This window comes from Mustela lutreola, chromosome 15 (genome assembly GCF_030435805.1).
Source record: "Mustela lutreola isolate mMusLut2 chromosome 15, mMusLut2.pri, whole genome shotgun sequence".
Classification (NCBI taxonomy): domain Eukaryota; kingdom Metazoa; phylum Chordata; class Mammalia; order Carnivora; family Mustelidae; genus Mustela; species Mustela lutreola.
The window spans coordinates 33,807,409-33,826,617 of record NC_081304.1 but is presented as its reverse complement, the minus strand read 5'-3'; the positions used below and the strand labels follow the sequence as shown (position 1 = coordinate 33,826,617).

Sequence of the window (19,209 nt, the reverse complement as noted above, 5' to 3'; positions counted from 1 at the left end):
GTGAAAACATGACAGAAAGCCAAGAACAAAAGGAAGTCAATTTAGTGGAAAAATACCGCCTAATCTCATACTGTACTCACAAAAATAAATGAGGTACCATTAAGAATCTGAATTCAAATAAAAAGTATTAATAATCTCTTCTTCTCAAAATATTTATGGTACATAATCCAACCATTACTCAAAACTAGAATTTAAGCAAATACTTAGCTGTAAAATTGCTACCTAGTAACAATTTCCTAGGAAAAGCATATACACCCTTTAACCTAGTTGGAGAACACATGATAAAGCAATGAGAGCCAAGTATTTTTTTCATTCTTCCTGCTGATAAACTTATTCTATCAAAGGGCTTTACCTAGATGAATAAAAAACACATTTTCTACCTCAGTCTCAGGCAATCTTAACATTTAAATACCCACTCATATTACTCATTTTACTTAATTTCCTGTTTTAGCTATAGCTGATCCAACTTTTTAATATTTTAGTGCTCCTATCAAATTGGGAGTTTTACAAAATGCATGTATCTGTGAGGAAATTCCAGGACCAAAGTCAGATAAACTTCTGGATCCCTGTGAAACTGAACACTATAGAAACTTATAAATTACAATCACTAAGATATAACTAAAAGATGTAAGCAGAGTTACAGTTTACCAAATAAATAAAAACATAGTAACTTTTTATATATCAATAACTATTTATAAAAATATAATATCTAATTTGTAGCAATAAAGTATAAGACAAAACTAATATACTGACATCATGGGAAAATGTTGGAATGACACAGAAATAGCTAGTTACTTAAAGGTGAGAAAGTTAGAGTTCTATATTATATGACAGATAAAAGTATTTTAATAATATTTAAAGATGAAAGAATCAAACCATAAATATACTAAAAGGAAATATGGCTGAATATTCACTACATAATCATAATCATTCAGTAAGATAATTTTAGGCATTACTTCAAAAAGCAAAGTCTAAGATACTAGAATTTTTGAAAAAGTAAACTTTTTATCCAAGTAAAACATAATAAAAACACACACAATAAACAATATGGAAAAACAGCAGAAGCATATGACAAAAGAAATCTCCTTAAAAATGTTAATAAGAAAGTCAGAAATACACTAAACATGAAAAACAGGTAAATAAACTAGTTAGATGAAGTTTGTTCTCTCTTTTTTTGTTTATCTGCATTTTCAACATGTTATACAATGAACATACTTTGTAACCAGAAAGAAAGTTGTTATAAAAACTGAAGATGTAGAAAGTATTTGATGACACTGAAAAACGTTTATAGGATGTTTTTATATTCAAAACAAGTCACAAAGCAGTAAATACAATTCACTCTTTAGAAAAACAACTGAAGGACAGAGGAATTATTTTTAAATACACACATAAATTTTCCACAATGATCTGTGTCACTTCATAATAACACAATTTTAAAAATCAGCATCAAATGTCTATGACATACATGTGAAAAAGGAACTTCAGACTAATATTTATAGTATGATTCTAGTTTTTATTTTTTTAAAAGTTATATATCCAAAGAAAGCAGTTGAGAATGTGTTGGTTATTATTCCACTCTGGGAAGTTGGTATGCGGGCTTTCTCTCTCTCTCTCTTTTTTTTTTTAAGATTTTATTTATTTATTTGACCGGCAGAGATCACAAGCAGGCAGAGAAGCAGGCAGAGAGGTGGGAGGGAAGCAGGCTCTCTGCTGAGCAGAGTCTGATGCGGGGCTTGATCCTAGGACCCTGAGATCATGACCTGAGCCGAAGGCAGAGTCTTACTTAATTCACTGAGCCACCCAGGCACCCCAGGGCTTTCACTTTTTACTTTTACTACTTCTGCAATGTTTCAACCCTATTACTTTAAAAACTTATGTAATTTTAAAATATGCAAATTTGGAAAAATAACAGAAACAAAGACCCTAAAACAAATTTGTTACTGAAAAGATAAAAAATATTTTTAAGATCACTATTTATAAGTAAAATGACCAAAAAAACCTTGTAAATTTATTTGCCTAATGAAAACCTTAAAAACAAAAACAAGAATGTGTCACCTAAGTGTATCAAACAGCTGAGGTATAATAGAGCTTATTGGACACAGTAATAGTCCACAGTGTTATCAAGAACAAACAAAAACAAAAACTTCTTTTTGCTAAGCCACAGTTAGAAACTCTTCTTTAAATTATGAATTTAAATATTAGCACTATCTCAGATAATTTATAATGTGGAAAACTGGCAACAGTCCCCTCCCAACTATTTTACCCCCACTCCCATAACCACAAATAAATAAAGAAAAGTTATAAACTTCACACAACCCCTTGTCTAAATCTGGGGAAAGTATACAGGGATAAATATACCCACATAAGCTAAAATCTATAATAAGACACAAAACTGGTGAAAACTGGTAAAAACCCAAAACAATAAAAGGCCATAAAGAAAGAAAAATCAAATCAAATATAGGAGAAAGAAAAAATTTTTAAATTGGTTCTTCACTTTTTATTGCATTAACCTAAAGGAAAATGTTGCTATGCTCTAATACAGTAAGCAGAGTGCTAATTTTGATGTCAAAAAACTGGGTTGGGTAATGGCTCTGAGATTCACTGGCTGTGTGTTCTTGAATATACTTCCTGTCCAAATCAGGAAAAATATTCCTACTTTGGAGCTGTACTGTGGCACTTCATTTAAGGGCCTTATACATAGTTTTATTGATCTCAGAAAGAAAGTTGTCAGGGATGAATTATTTCACTTTTTCTAGTCTGACTGCATAATTGGTTGATGTACATATAACTGCAATTCTGGGTAAAAATTTTAAATCAAATGTTCATAAAGAATATGTAATTTCTGGGGCGCCTGGATGGCTCAGTGGGCTGAGCCTCTGCCTTCGGGTCGGGTGGTAATCTCCGGGTCCTGGGATTGAGCCCTGGATTGGGCTCTCTGCTCAGTGGGGAGCCTGCTTCCCCCCCACCCCTCTGCCTGCTGTTCTGCCTACTGGTGACCCCTCTCTCTCTGTCAAGTAAATAAATAAAATCTTTAAAAAAAAAAAAAGTAATTTCTGATTAAAGGACATGAAACAGAATGCCCACATTTTGCTTACTTGATTTTTCAATAGAAGCAGATATAAAATTAGGGAATAAGAAATACATAGTTTATCCTAAAACAGTGATTGTAATTATTGGCTTTATAGGATGAAAGCAGCCAAACCTCATAACCATCAGAAATATTGTGTGCAGGCTGGTTTCCACGACTCAAACAAAGCAGAATTAGAGAAGATATAGTCAAAAAGTAACTAAAATAATCAGGGCCATAACAGATGAACAAAAAAGATTACTGCCCTAATGGTAGAGAATGGTTAAGTATTTTCAAGACTCAAAAGTATTCAAGAATTCAAATTATACATACGAGATGAAGCATAATTTACTTCATCAAATTCTAGAAGATCTGAGTTTTTAGAGATAGAGCTTTTAAATGGTAACAAGTTTAGAGAATATATTATTTATAATCCTAGAATAAAACTTGCAAAGAATGAAATGAGTCATCCAGTTAGTATTATACACAATGCAGGAAGTGCTATGCATGGATCTATGGAAGACAGCAGAGAGAGAGATAAGGTATTCATTCTTTTTGAAATAGCAATTCCATTTGTACACAATTAAAATTAATAGGCAGTTGGGTTTCTGGTTTTGTTTTGTCTTAATATTGAGCCACTGTGGGCCTCAGAAACCTCTACCCACTAATTCTAAGACAAAGTTTACCTCTAGTTTCTCAGCATGACTATATTCTCTTGACATGGGAGAGACAATTTTTGGATATTTGAGAAGTTCATTCCCCTTTCAAGGAAGTATGTCTAAATTCTTTACAATAATCTCTTACATTATAAAAATTCAAGATCATTTACCATCCCATTCCCCTCCTATAAAGAAATTCTGGTTTGTCAATGTTCTATTCTGTTAAAAATGATATCGCAGGAAGAGTCCCACTTCAAGATAACCAAAGAAGACCTTCGTTCCTGTGGTAGATTAGAGATGGCTGCAAATTCTTGCTTATTCCTCTCAATGAGAGGTAGGATCTAATTTGCCTCTCTGAATTTGGGCTAGCTTTAGTGACTTACTTAGCCAAGAAAATATGGCAAAGTGACTAGGATTTCTGAGGTTACATCATAAGAAACCTTGCATCTTCCCCCTAAATTAGTTCTGAATGCATGCTTTTGGAACTCAGGTGCTGTGATATAAGGAAGCCAAAGAATCTCCATAAAATAACTTTGGAACTTGAGGTTCCAAACTAACAGTCCAACTGAACTCCAAGCCAACAGCCAAAATCAATTTGTCAGTCAAGTAAGTAAGCCATCTTGAAAGAAATTCTCCAATTTATAGTCAAGCCATTTTCAGTAAATTTCATATATGTGAGCACTATAAATGTTTTTTTGTTTGTTTGTTTTAAACCAGCAAATATTGAGTAGTTTCTTACTCAGCAATAAGCTGGAACACCTCCTATCTTCATAGTAACCCCCAAAATAAAAAATAGAAACATGAACTCTGACTTTGATGGAATGAGCATTCATGAAGATAAGGGAAGATGGAAAAAAAGGTTATACCTGAGAACCTACAGTGAAAGATATGGAAGAGGAGAAAAGCGATCTGCATTATAGAGCTCCAAAAAGGACTTTCAGCTGAACTGCAGAAGAGGCTGGGGTAGGGCAAAACCAAGGAGACTATAGTTTATTTTTAAAGATCTATTTATTTTAGAGAAAGAGCACGAGTCGGGGGAGGGGCAGAAGGAGAAGATACAGAAGCAGACTCCTCACTTAGTGTGGACCCTGACACGTGGCTCAATCTCACGACTCTGAGATCATGACCTGAGCCAAAATCAAGAGTCAGACACTTAACTGATGGAGCCATCCAGGTTCCCTGAGAAGACTGTATAAGAAGTAGACCCCTAGGCCCCACCCCTACTTGGCACAGACAACTTCCCTTAGTCCCGTAAAAAACATTAAATATAGTCTCTAGACAAAGTGAAGCAAAGATTCTGGGCTCAGGACATGTTTATGCAGGTATCCATAGTCTGAACATTAAGTGAGTTAAATGGTAAGTCTATATGGTGAATGACCATCTCTAACCCCACTTTATAGCCCAGCTTTACAAAGCAACAAAGTTAATATTCAGCAACAAAGTTAATATTCCCCAAGCAAGAAATTGGAGGATCCATCTAGAGAAAATGAATTATCCGAAATGAAAGAGCCACAGAAATTGGTATATATGGAGGTTCCAATAAATAAGATGACCTGCCACTCCTACAACTTGCCTCTGCACACACATCTTACATTCAGCCTTTATGTGCCTTATTCTTACATATAAACAGAAAAATAAAGATCACTAAGCTTAGAGGAAAGCTTCTAATATGAAGGAGAACAAAGGAAAAAAACATGCCTGGAGTAACAAAAAACCTGAAGAAATGAAGTATCTTCAAACACGTAAGAAACTGGGATGCCTGGGTGGCTCAGCTGGTTAGTGTCTGACTCTGATTTTGGCTCAGGTCATGATCTCAGTGTTGTGAGACTGAGCCTGTGTCAGACTTCATGTTCAACAGGGAGTCTACTTGAGATTCTCTCTTTCCTTCTCCTTCTGCCCCTTCCCTCTGTGCTCACATTTATGCACACACTCTCTCCAACTCTAAAATAAGTAAATCTTAAAAAAAAAAAAAAAAAAAAAGATAAACCATTTCTTGAAAATAAAATACAAATCACTTTCTGAAAATAAACAGGAGAGTAGAAATACATTTTAATATTAGAGTTAGAAGATAAAATTGAGGAAATTGCATACAAAGTAGAATGTGATAAATATTAGGAGCAAAATGATTAAAAAAAAAAAAAAATCAAAAGGGTAAGTGTTGGAGGCTCCACACCAAAATAATGAGAATCCCAGAAAGCAAAAACAGAGACTAAAGAGGGTAAATTGACACAGAAAAAATACAAGAACATTTCTCCAAACTAATGGACTCTAGATTGACAAGCTTCTGAGTGTTTAGTAGAATAAAATTTTAAAGACCTTCCCCCAAAAATTTAAAGACCCATAGCTCAGATAATGAGTAACATATCAAGAGAAGAAAATAAAACAACCAAAAAAGAATACCTATGAAGAGAAGTCAGGATGGCATTAGCTCCATCAATATCAACACCAGAGGTCTGAAGATGACTGAGCAATGACTTCCAAATTCTAAGTTAAAAAAATGATTTTTAACTTAGAATACTACATTTAGTTACTTGATTAAGTATGAATGAAGGACACAGAATTTTCAGAATTTCCATCAGGAAACTATGGTAGAATGTATTCAACCAAAATGAAGGAATAAGGCAAGAAAGAAAAAAACAAGGGGTGTCTGGATGGCTCAGTCCGTAGAGTATGCAACTCTTGATCTTAGAGTCACTGAGTTTGAGTCCCATGTTGGGGGTAAAGATTACGAAAAAAATAAGAACAAACAAAAACAGAAGAAGAGATCCAAATGGAAAAAGAAGCAACTGTGCAGAGGGAATCCAAGAGAATGCAGTCCTGATTGCATTGTGTGGGGAGAGGGTAGCTCCTGAGTGAGGACAATCAAGAAGAAAATATGGGGACGCCTGGGTGGCTCAGTTGGTTAAGCAGCTGCCTTCGGCTCAGGTCATGATCCCAGCGTCCTGGGATCGAGTCCCACATCGGGCTCCTTGCTCAGCGGGGAGCCTGCTTCTCCCTCTGCCTCTGCCTGCCATTCTGTCTGCCTGTGCTCGCTCTCTCCCCCCCCACTCTCTGATAAATAAATAAAATTAAAAAAAAAAAAAAGAAGAAAATAGAATTGATAATATTTTATAGGTGTTACCAAGTGGAAAGTGATATAGAAAGGTGTCTTACAGAGCTGGTAGAAGGGAGAGAAGAGACTGAAAAAACTATGCAAATGAAAAAATGTTAATTCCAAAATAAAAACTTAAAAAAAAAAAAAAAAAAAAGGAAAACAGTGATAGTGTATTAGTTGACTTAACAGAGAACAATACTTAGACCCGTTTGGCATCTAATCCACAGCATAAAAATTTAAAACTACAAGCATCCTAGACTTATTCTACTTTAGCTTTTTGATTTTATATAGATGAAAAAAATGAGTTTTTGAAATGTTATATGACATACACTAACTATTGCCACCATTTCAGATCTATCAGCTGTTGAAGATACTTGGCCATTTAGTCTACGGATGGACACGGTTTCAGTAGTTGGAATATACTAATGACATGGGCATTCTGAGTTCTGGTTCTAGCTCTACTTCTAAGTGTAAAATTAGGGAGGTACCAACTTCTAGATCTGAAGTTTTCTGTAAAATTAGAAGAACAGTATCTTTCCATACTATTTTAGTTATTAACACAAGGCTCAAATTAGATACTGGGTTTTAAAAACCATTAAAAATAATTAAAGAGTTGTTTATATTAGTAACAATTATTAGTAACAATTATTATATAAATATTACGACATGAGGAGAAGAGACATAGTATCTGCTTGATAGATAAGGCAAAGCAAATACCAAGGCCAACTTGTCTCTTTCCACACAGAGCAAATGCTCATAGCTCTTTGGTTCATTTGTTTTATATCTGGTTATTTGGCTATTCTATATTCATATTTGAAAATTTTGTTTTCAATTAAAAACCGTAACTGTTCTTAGTGGATTTCCACCTAATAATGCCTTTTAAAAAAGTCCATCTGTTGGGGAGCCTGGGTGACTCAGTTATTAAGCATCTGCCTTCAGCTCAGATCATGATCCCAGGGTCCTAGGACTGTGCACCACGGTCATGCTCCTTGCTCAGCAGGAAACCTGCTTCTCCCTCTCCCACTCCCCCTGCTTGTGTTCCCTCTCTGTCTATCAAATAAATAAATAAAATCTTTTAAAAAATTACAAAAATAAAAAGCCCATCTGTCATTAAAATGTGTTTTCTGGGGCACCTTAGTGGCTTATATGGTTAAGCATCTGCCTTAGGCTCAGGTCATGATCTCAGGGTCCTGGGACTGAGCCCCATGTCAGGCTTCCTGCTCAGCGGGGAGCCTGTTTCTCCTTCTTCCTCTACTGCTCCCCCTGCTGTACTCTCTCTCGCTCCCTCTCTCTCAAATAAATAAATGAAATCTTTAAAAAAAAAATACATACATATGTTTTCTTTCCCTCAGGGTAATGGTTTTTTGAGTCTCAGATTCCACTGAAAAGAAAACTATGAACTTGTTCCTCATAAAAATGTGTGTGTACTTATGTGGGCACACGCACTTATAAATACAAAACAGTAAGACAATTTTTCAAACAATTTCATTTCATAGGTTCATGAACACAACTGGGAAGGGATCTCTCTTTCATATCTTTCTTATTTTTGTCTATGTTGATTTCTACTGTCATTCCTAAGATGGAGACTCAATCAAATAATACTATTCTTAGGAATTTTCCTGCAAAGAATAAAACACTGGTTTTATAACATTAAGATATAGGTTGAGGGCACCTGGGTGGCTCAGTGGGTTAAAGCCTCTGCCTTCAGCTCAGGTCATGATCCCAGGGTCCTGGAATCAAGCTCCAAATCAGGCTCTCTGCTCAGCAGGAAGCCTGCTTCCTCCTCTCTCTCTCTGCCTGCCTCTCTGCCTACTTGTATTCTCTGTCAAATAAATAAAATCTTTAAAAAAATGTTTAAGATATAGGTTGATATATAGTTTATATTCAGGTTTAAAGGCCTCAGCCTTAACCCCACCCCCCACTGTTAAAGGTAGTTTATCGTAATTATCCTTTCTTTTTTTAAAAACGTAATAAGGAACACCTGGGTGGCTCAGTGGGTTAAAGCCTCTGCCTTCAGCTCAGGTCATGATCCCAGGGTCCTGGGATCGAGCCCCGCATTGGGCTCTCTGCTCAGCGGGGAGCCTGCTTCCTCCTCTCTCTCTGCCTGCTTCTCTTCCTACTTGTGATCTCCGTCTGTCAAATAAATAAATAAAATCTTTAAAAAAAAATACATTTCAGGGCGCCTGGGTGGCTCAGTGGGTTGAGCCGTTGCCTTCGGCTCAGGTCATGATCTCGGGGTCCCGGGATCGAGTCCCACATCGGGCTCTCTGCTCAGTGGGGAGCCTGCTTTCCTTCCTCTCTCTCTGCCTGCCTGTCTACTTGTGATCTCAGTCAAATAAATAAATGAAATCTTTAAAAAAAAAACGAGTAAAAAATATATATATGTGTGTGTGTGTATATGTATTATATATATGTATGACACATAAATATATTTTAAAGTAATCTCTACGCCCAATGTGGGGCTCAAACTGATGATGCCGAGATCAAGAATCACACATTCTACTGATTGAGCCAGCCAGGTGCCCAAAAACCGTTTTTTGTGTTTTTTTAAAGATTTTATTTATTTATTGGACAGAGAGAGAGATCACAAGTAGGCAGAGCAGCAAGCAGAGATAGAGGGGAAAGCAGGCTCCCCGCTGAGCCGAGAGCACGAGAAAGGGCTCAATCCCAGGACCCTGAAATCATGACCTGAGCTGAAGGCAGAGGCTTAACCCACTGAGCCACCCGGTGCTCCCCAAAAAACATTTCTTTTTTTTTTTTTAAAGATTTATTTATTTATTTATTTGACAGAGAGAAATCACAAGTAGATGGAGAGGCAGGCAGAGAGAGAGAGAGGGAAGCAGGCTCCCTGCCGAGCAGAGAGCCCAATGCGGGACTCGATCCCAGGACCCTGAGATCATGACCTGAGCCGAAGGCAGAGGCTTAACCCACTGAGCCACCCAGGTGCCCCCCAAAAACCATTTCTAAAAAAAGTAATATCTACTCTGAACGTGGGGCTCGAACTCATGACCCTGAGATGAAGAGCTGCGTGTTCTACCAACTGAGCTGACCAGGCACCCTTGTAATTGTTCTTAGTTAGGAGTTCTCAAATAATTTCCTTTAAACATGGTAAACTATTTTGATGTTATTCTCAAAAACATTCTGTTAGTCAGAAGTTTGACTATTTTGGACTCATATGCTGACCCACCTACTTGTCCCCCTTATTTAGTTAGTTGTCTGCTTGGTAATACTTAAGAAAATATAATGGGAAAAGAAATGTTTCGACTCCTTAACTTCATTGGCAACAACAACTTGTCCTGGTTTCTGGTCAGGTGTTTCGGCTTAGTCTGAGTTGTCTTGTGGACTTTCCTTATCTCTCTATTCTAAAATTAAGATTATAATCTCTTTTATATTTCAGCTTTTCTGAATATTCTATCCCACACCATGTCTTTTTTATTTTTACTCTGGCAGTTTTCTTCTTCAAAGTATCTATTAATAATTTGACCTTAACCATAACTTCTTTAAGGATAATTAAAGTATTCTGTTTTTTTTTTTTTTTTCTACTGTTCTTACTTGTGCAGTCTCTGCGTGTTCCAGCATTTCTTCGAATTCCTGATACTCTTCATCATCTGGTTCGGCACCTGAAAGGCGAGCTGCCCTGGCCATGAAATATGGAGGCAGCTCTCCAATTGCTGTACCGATGCCCTATGTGCAAAACCAGATATTCACATGAGATTCTGTTCCCAACACAGTGTCACTAAACAGATCAAATCTACATTTTTCTCCATTACCAAAAGCAAGTTAAGATGCACATGTTAGGGAGGAAAGCATATACTACATAATCAAGAGAACATAACTGTGAATCCTGGCCCTAATATTGACATATGCAATGCCAGGCAAGATAATATACATTAAACTCTTAGACAATACCTGGTGCACTGCAGATAAGAAATTAATGTTAGTTCTCTAGCATCTCTACTTACAATTATTTTGCCAGTCTTTTTCCCCTTTTCAAATGATTTGGTAAAGAGTATTCACCAGTAGAACTGTTAGATAAAATATTTAAAAAAATTTTTTTCTAGGAAACCTTCTGTTATTTAGAGTGTTGCTTTAATCTCAATATAACTTTATTTTGTGCAAAGCTAAAACAAATCGTGGTCAGGAAGCCCCTTGAAAACTCAACATTAGAATGGATTAATTTTTACCACAGGAAAAATGTTAATTTCCTCAGGACACTGAGTGACTCATGTTTCAGTCACTTTGTGGACTCTTGTTTTTGAAGACATTGTTTTTTTTTTCAATCAGCTTAGGACATAAGGATGAAAACAAAGGTAAAAGAATCAGGAACTTGGTTTGGGTTGAAAAGGCTCAAATGCAAGATAATATTGTAAAAGGTACACGGTCTCGAGGAAAATCCTCAACTTTGAACCATCCTTCTCATCTTGAGTCATAGTGAATAAAAAGCTATGGTAATTCTCAGAAGCAATTTTAGGTCTTTCTATTCATTCTGTATATGACTTTGTCAGCAAATGTCTTGAAAAGAATCCCTAAGAAACATTATCAATTCAAACATTTTGTGTTCACAGTGTTATATTCTGATGTGTGGAATAACAATCTCCAAATGAAACTGCATTATCCACATGTGAAACAAGAGTTCTGAAAATGAATATACTTAAGTGTCAAAAGAATCAGGCTCTACCTAAAGAACACAGAGAGAAATGAGAGAGAGGAGAGACAATACATTGAAGGATATATGAACAGAACACAAATCATATTTTGTTAAACAAAAAAGTTAACATTAGTCAACTTTGGAGGCTATCAGAGAACTATTTAAAAAAATGATAAAAAAAGGGAAAGAATCCATTATTTATCATTCCTTATTTATCTGAAGAATATCTCAGGGTAACCAAATTGGTGAAAAGGAGGTTTCTCTTTATAAAAATATTCTAGTCAATAACTAAAGGAAAAAATGATATGATTGGAATATCCCTAGTTTATAACTCTTAATAAAATAATGGACTTGTATAATAATGGTGCTAGTATCATAAAAAGAAAGATAATCAGACATTAGTATACCTTATGATAGAACTACATAAGACTATGAACTGTGTTCTTGTCAAAAAAAGATTTTTTCAAGCCTCTCAGTCTATCACTCACAAGAAACACAGGGAACAGAACTATGCCAACTGGGATACAATCAGTAAAATCTAGACTGTGGGAAACTGTATTTGACAAACAACCCAGTTTCAACAACAAATAAATCTGAAACGAAAAATAAGGAAATAAACACAATCAGAAATATCTGAACATTAATGGGGTAACTGATTTGAAGAAACTATTCCTACATTTTCTTAGATGTAATAAAGTTTGCTTAAGTCCTAATATTGATGTATTTACAGATGAAATGTGATATGTTATATAGGATATGCTTCAAGATAATTGACAGACAAATGACAAAGGATATAGATAAATCATATTAGCAAGGAATTAGTATTAGCTGAGGTTAAGTGATAATATATTAAACTAATTATATAATTCTCTACACTTAAATATTTTCCCACTACAAAAAACAGGAAGAAAAGTTAATTACAACATTTTACTCAAAACATGAACTTCTCTTAAAACCTGTTAACTCAAATGGCCAATAGTTCTGAAAGCAATCATATGATTCAAACTCATGACAAGTTTCCTTAAAGCTAAAAAGGAAGTAATAATGGATAGAAATGAAATCAAGAGCTACATACTGACTTATACTTGGTTGACCATATTTATTTTAATAGTTTAATTCTGCTCATGTTTTTCCACAATATCAAAAAACAAGAACAGTGATCACGAGTCAATAATCTGTTTTTTATGCCAATAAATTAAAGAAATATAGTTATCCAGACAGGTTCCCCCAAACACATTATATTCTAGACATGAAGTTTATTTAGTCATTTATCTCAAATTAGATACTAAAGTTCCATAATCTCATGATTCTTACAAAACAATTTTAGAATTCTTGCAAAATCAAAACAAAAATCCAAAACAACTGTGGAACACTAAAAACTGTCAGCCTACATTTAATTAAAGGGAAGAAATAATTGGCTTCCTTTACTGCAAAACAAAGAGACAAGTGATTTTTAGTCAAGCAATAATTCAGAAAGCTCTTCTAAAAACTATGTGCCCCCTATCAATTGATTACCCTGAAGTCCCTGCTTCTTGAACTGGAAAAGAGTTTAACATGCATAAAATATGCAAAACCAAGAGGAGAGTATCTTCCTGGAGTGTCAATTTTTAAAAAGATTTTATTTATTTAATTGAGATACACAGCGAGTGATCAAGAGAGCAGGAGCAGGGGAGCAGAGAAGGGGAGAAGCAGGCTCCACTTCTCCAGGGAGCCCAATGCAGGACTTGATTAAGACTGACCCTAAGGCAGATACTTAACTCACTGAGTCGACCAGGCACCCATGGAGTGTCAACTTTACTCAAAGATTTGGGGGAGGAGAAAAGTCCTGGATTTTCATGCTCTTAAAAAGTTTTTTCAAGTGGATTCACAAGCAAATCAGCAGCATTTTGCTTTTCCATGTTGGGAATCATAAGTTTAATGGTAAAACTCTGGAGAGCAGAAAATTTTACACATGCCAACTCTCAGAAATTACAATAATTTTGTATTATCTGTGTATTAATACTTTTTTAAAACAAAATCATTTTTCTATTACATATTCCAATTACAAACATAAATCAGATGTTAAAGGCAGAAGTCAGGAGGGTAAGCTTGAAACCATTGAGAAATTCAGGGCTCTTACAGCAATGTTTAAAAAAAATGTACAATTCTAGCAGAATTATCAAGACTGATTTGCAAATAGAAGAGAAAATTTGTTTCCAGTTTCCCTTGGGTCAGTTTTAAAATGATTTCAGGAAGGAATGAACTTCTGACATATGCTACAACATGGACAAAACTTGCATTATGTGAAGTGAAATAAGCCAGGCATAGAAAAACAAGTTATATGATTCCATTTATATGGGGTATCCAGATTAGACATATTCAAAAAGGCAGAAAGTAAAATAGAGATTATCCCCTCACTCTCTCTAAAATAAATACATCTTAAAAAAATAGTTAAAATGGTAAAACTTACATTATGCTTGTACTACCACAATAAACACTCTCTAACCATGAACTTAACATATAAATGACCTTAAAATGTGATGCTCTTTATTTGAAAGTCAACACACATGCTCTTATCTTCCCTGCCCTGCAGTCCTGCTTTACTCCTTATCATTCCTAGGTCTGAAATGAAATGTTACTTCTTCATGGAAATCTTCCCTGAATCACAAATTAGGGAAAATTTGTGTTTATACAGATTCCTCCTTCACATTTTTATATGCAATTTTTCCACAATATTTACTTATACATTTTTTTTCATGATAATTATTTCTCTCACTAGAATGAGGGTAGAGACTGTTCAGTTCTGCTCACTCTGAATCTCCAGTGCTTGGACACATAACAACTGTTACTGGAATTCATGAGTAAAAAAGTTTGTGAAGCCTTGCATTGGTGATACAGTCAAATTGTGGAAGATCAAAAGGTTCCAAATGAAAAAGAGTAACTAATGATCAACAGTAACAAACAATTCATTTTAGCGTGCTCCTAAGATCCATATGAACAAGTTGAAACTGAAGGTAACCCTGGTCTTTATGTTATATTTGAAAGTATTTTGTATTTTAATGATTTTACTGATTCAGTACATTTATAATGATAGTGAAGTCTGTAAAGATATTTTACTTTGCTAAGTACAAATTAGATAAAAATTTCAAATAAGATATGTTTTTGATCAAGCAAGACATTCTCTTGAAAAAAACATATGAACATAAATGGGACGTTTGTGAAAGGGTAAAACTCTAAGAATCAAGGCCAACACATTCTAAATTAGGTTTCTCAACCTCAGTAGCATGAACTTTTTATGACTGTATCTCATTTAACCATTTTAAAATATAAAACTAAGTGGCACTACTTGCATTCACAATATTGTGCAGCCCTCATCACTATCTATTTCCAATATTTTTCATCACCCAAATGGAAACTTTGTACCTATTAAGCATTAACTTCTCATTCCTTCAGCTCTGATAACTTCGAATCTACTTCTTGTCTCTATGAATTTGAATCTTCTGACAATTCACATAAGTGGAATCATACAATATCTGTCTTTCTATGGAATGACTTATTTCATTCAATATAATGTTTTCAAGGTTCATCTATATTGTGGCACGAACTAGAGCTTCATTCCTTTTTATGGATGAATAACAGTCCACTATATGTATATACTACCAAAAAAAGTGGGGTTTTGGTTTGGTTTTTTTTTTTGCCTTTCTCTTTTAATCCTCTCCCTGCTCCAACTCTTTAAAGAGGGACCCAGAAATCAAATGAAGAATGCTCAAAGAGCCAAGGCTAATCAGCCTAAGATTAGCAGGCTCCCTCTTACAAGGACTAAAGTCTGGATGCTCGGGTCTCCAGAGTCTGGTAGTAAAAGCATGTGCAGAATAAGGTGGTTCCAGAGGCTAGCAGTAACCGGTCCAGAGGGACTTTCTGCAATGAGGGCACCCGTAATAGGGCCAAGCTGTGTAAGAACTGGTGTTTGCTGATCTTGTCAAAGACCTACTTCCTGTAGGCATTCGGAAATAGTACCGTGCACCCCACAGGGGACCAAGCCTAAGGCCGGCTCTGGATAAGATGCCTAAATAGTAGAAAGCAGCCCCTGGCCTGGCCATGGCAGTGGATGGTCACCTACATTTTGTTTATCCGTTTATCTGCTGAGGTACACTGGGTTGTTCCCACCTTTCTGAAAATGTGAATAATGCTGCTGAACAGTGAAGTACAAGTATCTGTATTTACACCTGAGTCCCAGTGTTCAATTCTTTGTGGGTAACTACGTAGGAGTGGAATTAGGAGGGTCATATGGTAATTCTGTTTAAGTTTTTGAAAATCCACAAAACTCTTTTCCTCAGCAGCTGAATCACTTTACATTCTCATCAAGAATCTTTAAGAATTCCAATTTTTCCACATCCTAACATTTGTTTTCTTTTTTAAAAAAAATAACAGCCATCCTAGTGTGTGTAAAGGGATATTTCCTTGTGGTTTGGGTCTGCACTTCCCCAATGACTAAATGATGTTGAGAATCTGTGCACTTACTGGCCATTTGTATATCTTCTTTGGTGAAAAGTCTATTCAAGTTCTTTGCCCATTTTTTAACTGAGTTGTTTGTCTTTTGTTGTTGAGTTGTGGAAGTTCTTCAAACACTCTGGATATTAAACCTTTATCAGATAATGATTTATGAACATCTCCTCCCTTTCTGTGGGTTGTCTTTTCACTCTATTATTAGTGTTCTTTGATGTAGAAAAGATTTTAATTTTAGTGAAGTTCAATTCATCAAGTTTTCTTCGTGTTGCCTATACTTTTGGTGTCATATTTAAGAAACCACTGCCAAATCTGACATCATGCAGATTTGTCTCTACATCTTCCTCTAAGAGTTTTATAGTTTCAGCTCATAAGTTTAGGTCTTTGATGTAATTTGAGTCAATTTTTACATATGGCATAAGGAAGGGTCCAAATTCTTTCTTTTGCATGTGAATATTGTTTTCCCAGCACCTTTTGTTGGAAGGACTATCCATATAAATGTTGAGAACAAAAGGAACCGATTTAAACCTAACTTGGTATGTGCTATACTTTATACATGACAAATAATTTCAAAGGAGGAAACATGAATAGCAATATGCAATACCTAATGCTGATTGCTATGAGGATAATAAATTTAAGGTACAGTCTATATTTTTTAGGAGCATAAAATTTGGGAAAGTAAGCCACTATACCAGCCAAATTAACTAATTTAAGAGATGCATGGAGCCAAGCCAAATGAGCATTCAGACAATATGAACTATAGGAGTTAGAAGAGGCAATTATCACTGCCAGCTGCAATGGAAGTTTTTCTTTGTTGGAATTAGTGTTAATCCAGCCATGTAAATCATTTATCAAAGAACAAAAGCAAAACTGAAAACCAAAATCTATACACATGGTCTCTTTCTAGCATGTTCCAAGTATCTTCTGTTACTTTAATAATATTTTTCATCAAAGACTAATGCGGTCAAATTTATAAAACATATACAACTAGTACAATGAATTTGTTTCCAGTATTTATAAAAGAGTAACAGGAAGTATGACAATTTTTCCTGTCTTTCATATTCAACAAATTCACTATACGGCATTTCCTTTGTAATTCTCTTAAAATATAACATACTAGGTTATAGTATATATACTGTAACAGACAAATAACTTAGACTAAAACCAAAGACAATCGTTTGAAAAAAAACCCCACACCCAAAATACTCACTAACATTTAAACATAATGTATTTGAAAACTCTGCCTCTTCTGTGGGTATGGTATTCATGTTCATTTTAGTTAAGATTTTTAAATGATCTGTTCCATATATTTTATTTTATAAGACACTGTCAGGGGAAAAGAGTTAAAGGGAACATAACTTAATGAGTCCAAACAATAAAAAAATATTCAAATGATAACAGAAGTCTCTAGTAAAGGAACTATTCCTCAATAATACACACTTGAGGGGTGCCTGGGTGGCTCAGTGGGTTAAAATCTCTGCCTTCAGCTCAGGTCATGATCCCAGGGTCCTGGGATCCAGTCCCGCACTGGGCTCTCTGCTCGGCAGGGAGCCCCCTTCCCTTCCTCTCTCTCTGCCTCTCTGCCTACTTGTGATCTCTCTTTCTGTCAAATAAATAAATAAAATCTTAAAAAAAAATACACACTTGAGTGAATTTGGCATAATGAAAAAAAAAAAGAATGCTTTGTATAGATTAAAATAATCTGCCATTGAACATATAGTCCAAAAGCTTCCCAAAATGTACTTAAGCAAACAAACAAACAAAAAAATTGGTACAACTGAAAATAAGCTCACCACAGACAACAGCCATATAGTCTGATACTTTACTACAGTAAAGTAAGGTTTATTAAGAAATATCTGACCTTACTTCGGTATCATTAACAACTCAGAAAATGAAATAAGCCCTCTAAGAATAAACACAGAGTATCTGAATATAAGAGAGAGACATAATGTTTACTAGTGTGGGTCTGATACATAACCACTTGCTATGTGTTTATCAAATTTATAAACACTGGTAAAATTTTGCAAAATAGTACAGTTGGATTATCTGTACTCCTTTTCCCTCCTGTTGTCTACTTGGCATCCATTGCTTTGTGGTACCTATGGCTTCATGCCTTCCTTCTGAATGTCATTCATGAATAGGGGAAACTCTAAACGGTTTTTCTTAGAAATGGATAACCGGTGGCTACATGAATTAATTATCTACTGACTTGCTAAGTAGATACATATTTGCACTCAATTTCAATGAACTATAACAAAGTTATCAAGATACTGAGGTTAATTTTAGACAAAGATGAAAATGAACATCTTACCCACATGCAGGCCTCAATCCTAACTTTTGAGATGATGCTCCACAAAGAAATGGTTCCTTCAATGCCCTTTTCATCTGGACAAATAATCTGATCAGGATAGGGTGGTTCAGGGAAATTAACTGAATTGCATTCATAAGCAGCTAATGTAACTGAAGCTATATGTGGACCCTATAAAACAAATATGAGAAACCGCTGGTGAGAAATATTAAGGCAAAAGGAATTATCAACACACATGTCATTTTAACAGTACCTTAATTACTACATGTAAAGAGAAAAATCTTAGCTTTTATTTATTTATTTTTATGGCAGGGGGGCAAAGGGAGAGGGAGAGAGAGAATCTTAAGCAACATGGGAATCAATCTCACGACTGTGAGATCATGACCTGAGCTGAAACCAAGAGTCAGATGTTTAACCAACTGAGACACATAGGCACCTCCCAAAATGTTAGCTTTTATTTATTTATTTTTTAAAAAGATTTATTTGTGAGAGAGAGAGGGAGAAAAAAAGAGAGCATGAACGGGGGGGGGCAGGAGGCAGACAGAGGGAGAAGCAGGTTCCCCACTGAGCAAGAAGCCTGATGTGGGACTTGATCCTAGGACCCTGGGATTATGACCTGAGCCAAAGGCAGACAATTAACCTACTGAGCCACCCAGGCATCCCAAAAATCTTAGCTTTTAAAGAACAAGAATCGATCTAACTAAATATTTCAAGTTGCAGTTGGTAATCTGAAAATATAATACTGCTCAGAACTTCTTCCTGGCTTTTTTTTAAAACTTCAGATTTACTGATGTATAATTTATATAGAGTAAGAGTCACTGTTTTTATGTCTGTAGTTCAAAGAATTTTGACAAATATATTCAACTGTATAACCACAACCAATCAAGATATAGAACATTCCCATAGCTACAAAAAATTCCCTGATGTTGGGGCACCTGGGTGGCTCAG

The 19,209-nt window shown here is 35.4% G+C and overlaps 1 protein-coding gene and 1 pseudogene across 3 annotated transcripts in view; both read right to left on the bottom strand.

The window, feature by feature from the left end:
* VMP1 (vacuole membrane protein 1) overlaps positions 1 to 19,209 on the bottom strand; it is a 147,562-nt gene that overhangs the window by 63,869 nt on the left and 64,484 nt on the right. For 2 of the 3 annotated variants that reach the window (XM_059147865.1, XM_059147866.1), the window contains exons 6-7: positions 18,265 to 18,432; positions 10,373 to 10,504 (exon numbers count right to left, since the gene is read on the bottom strand). In XM_059147865.1, the coding sequence (XP_059003848.1) occupies positions 10,373 to 10,504; positions 18,265 to 18,432 (300 nt within the window). The remainder of the gene's footprint in view (positions 1 to 10,372; positions 10,505 to 18,264; positions 18,433 to 19,209) is intronic. The other variant, XM_059147867.1, reaches the window with a different exon arrangement.
* LOC131815839 (transmembrane protein 256-like) lies at positions 12,298 to 18,217 on the bottom strand (annotated as a pseudogene).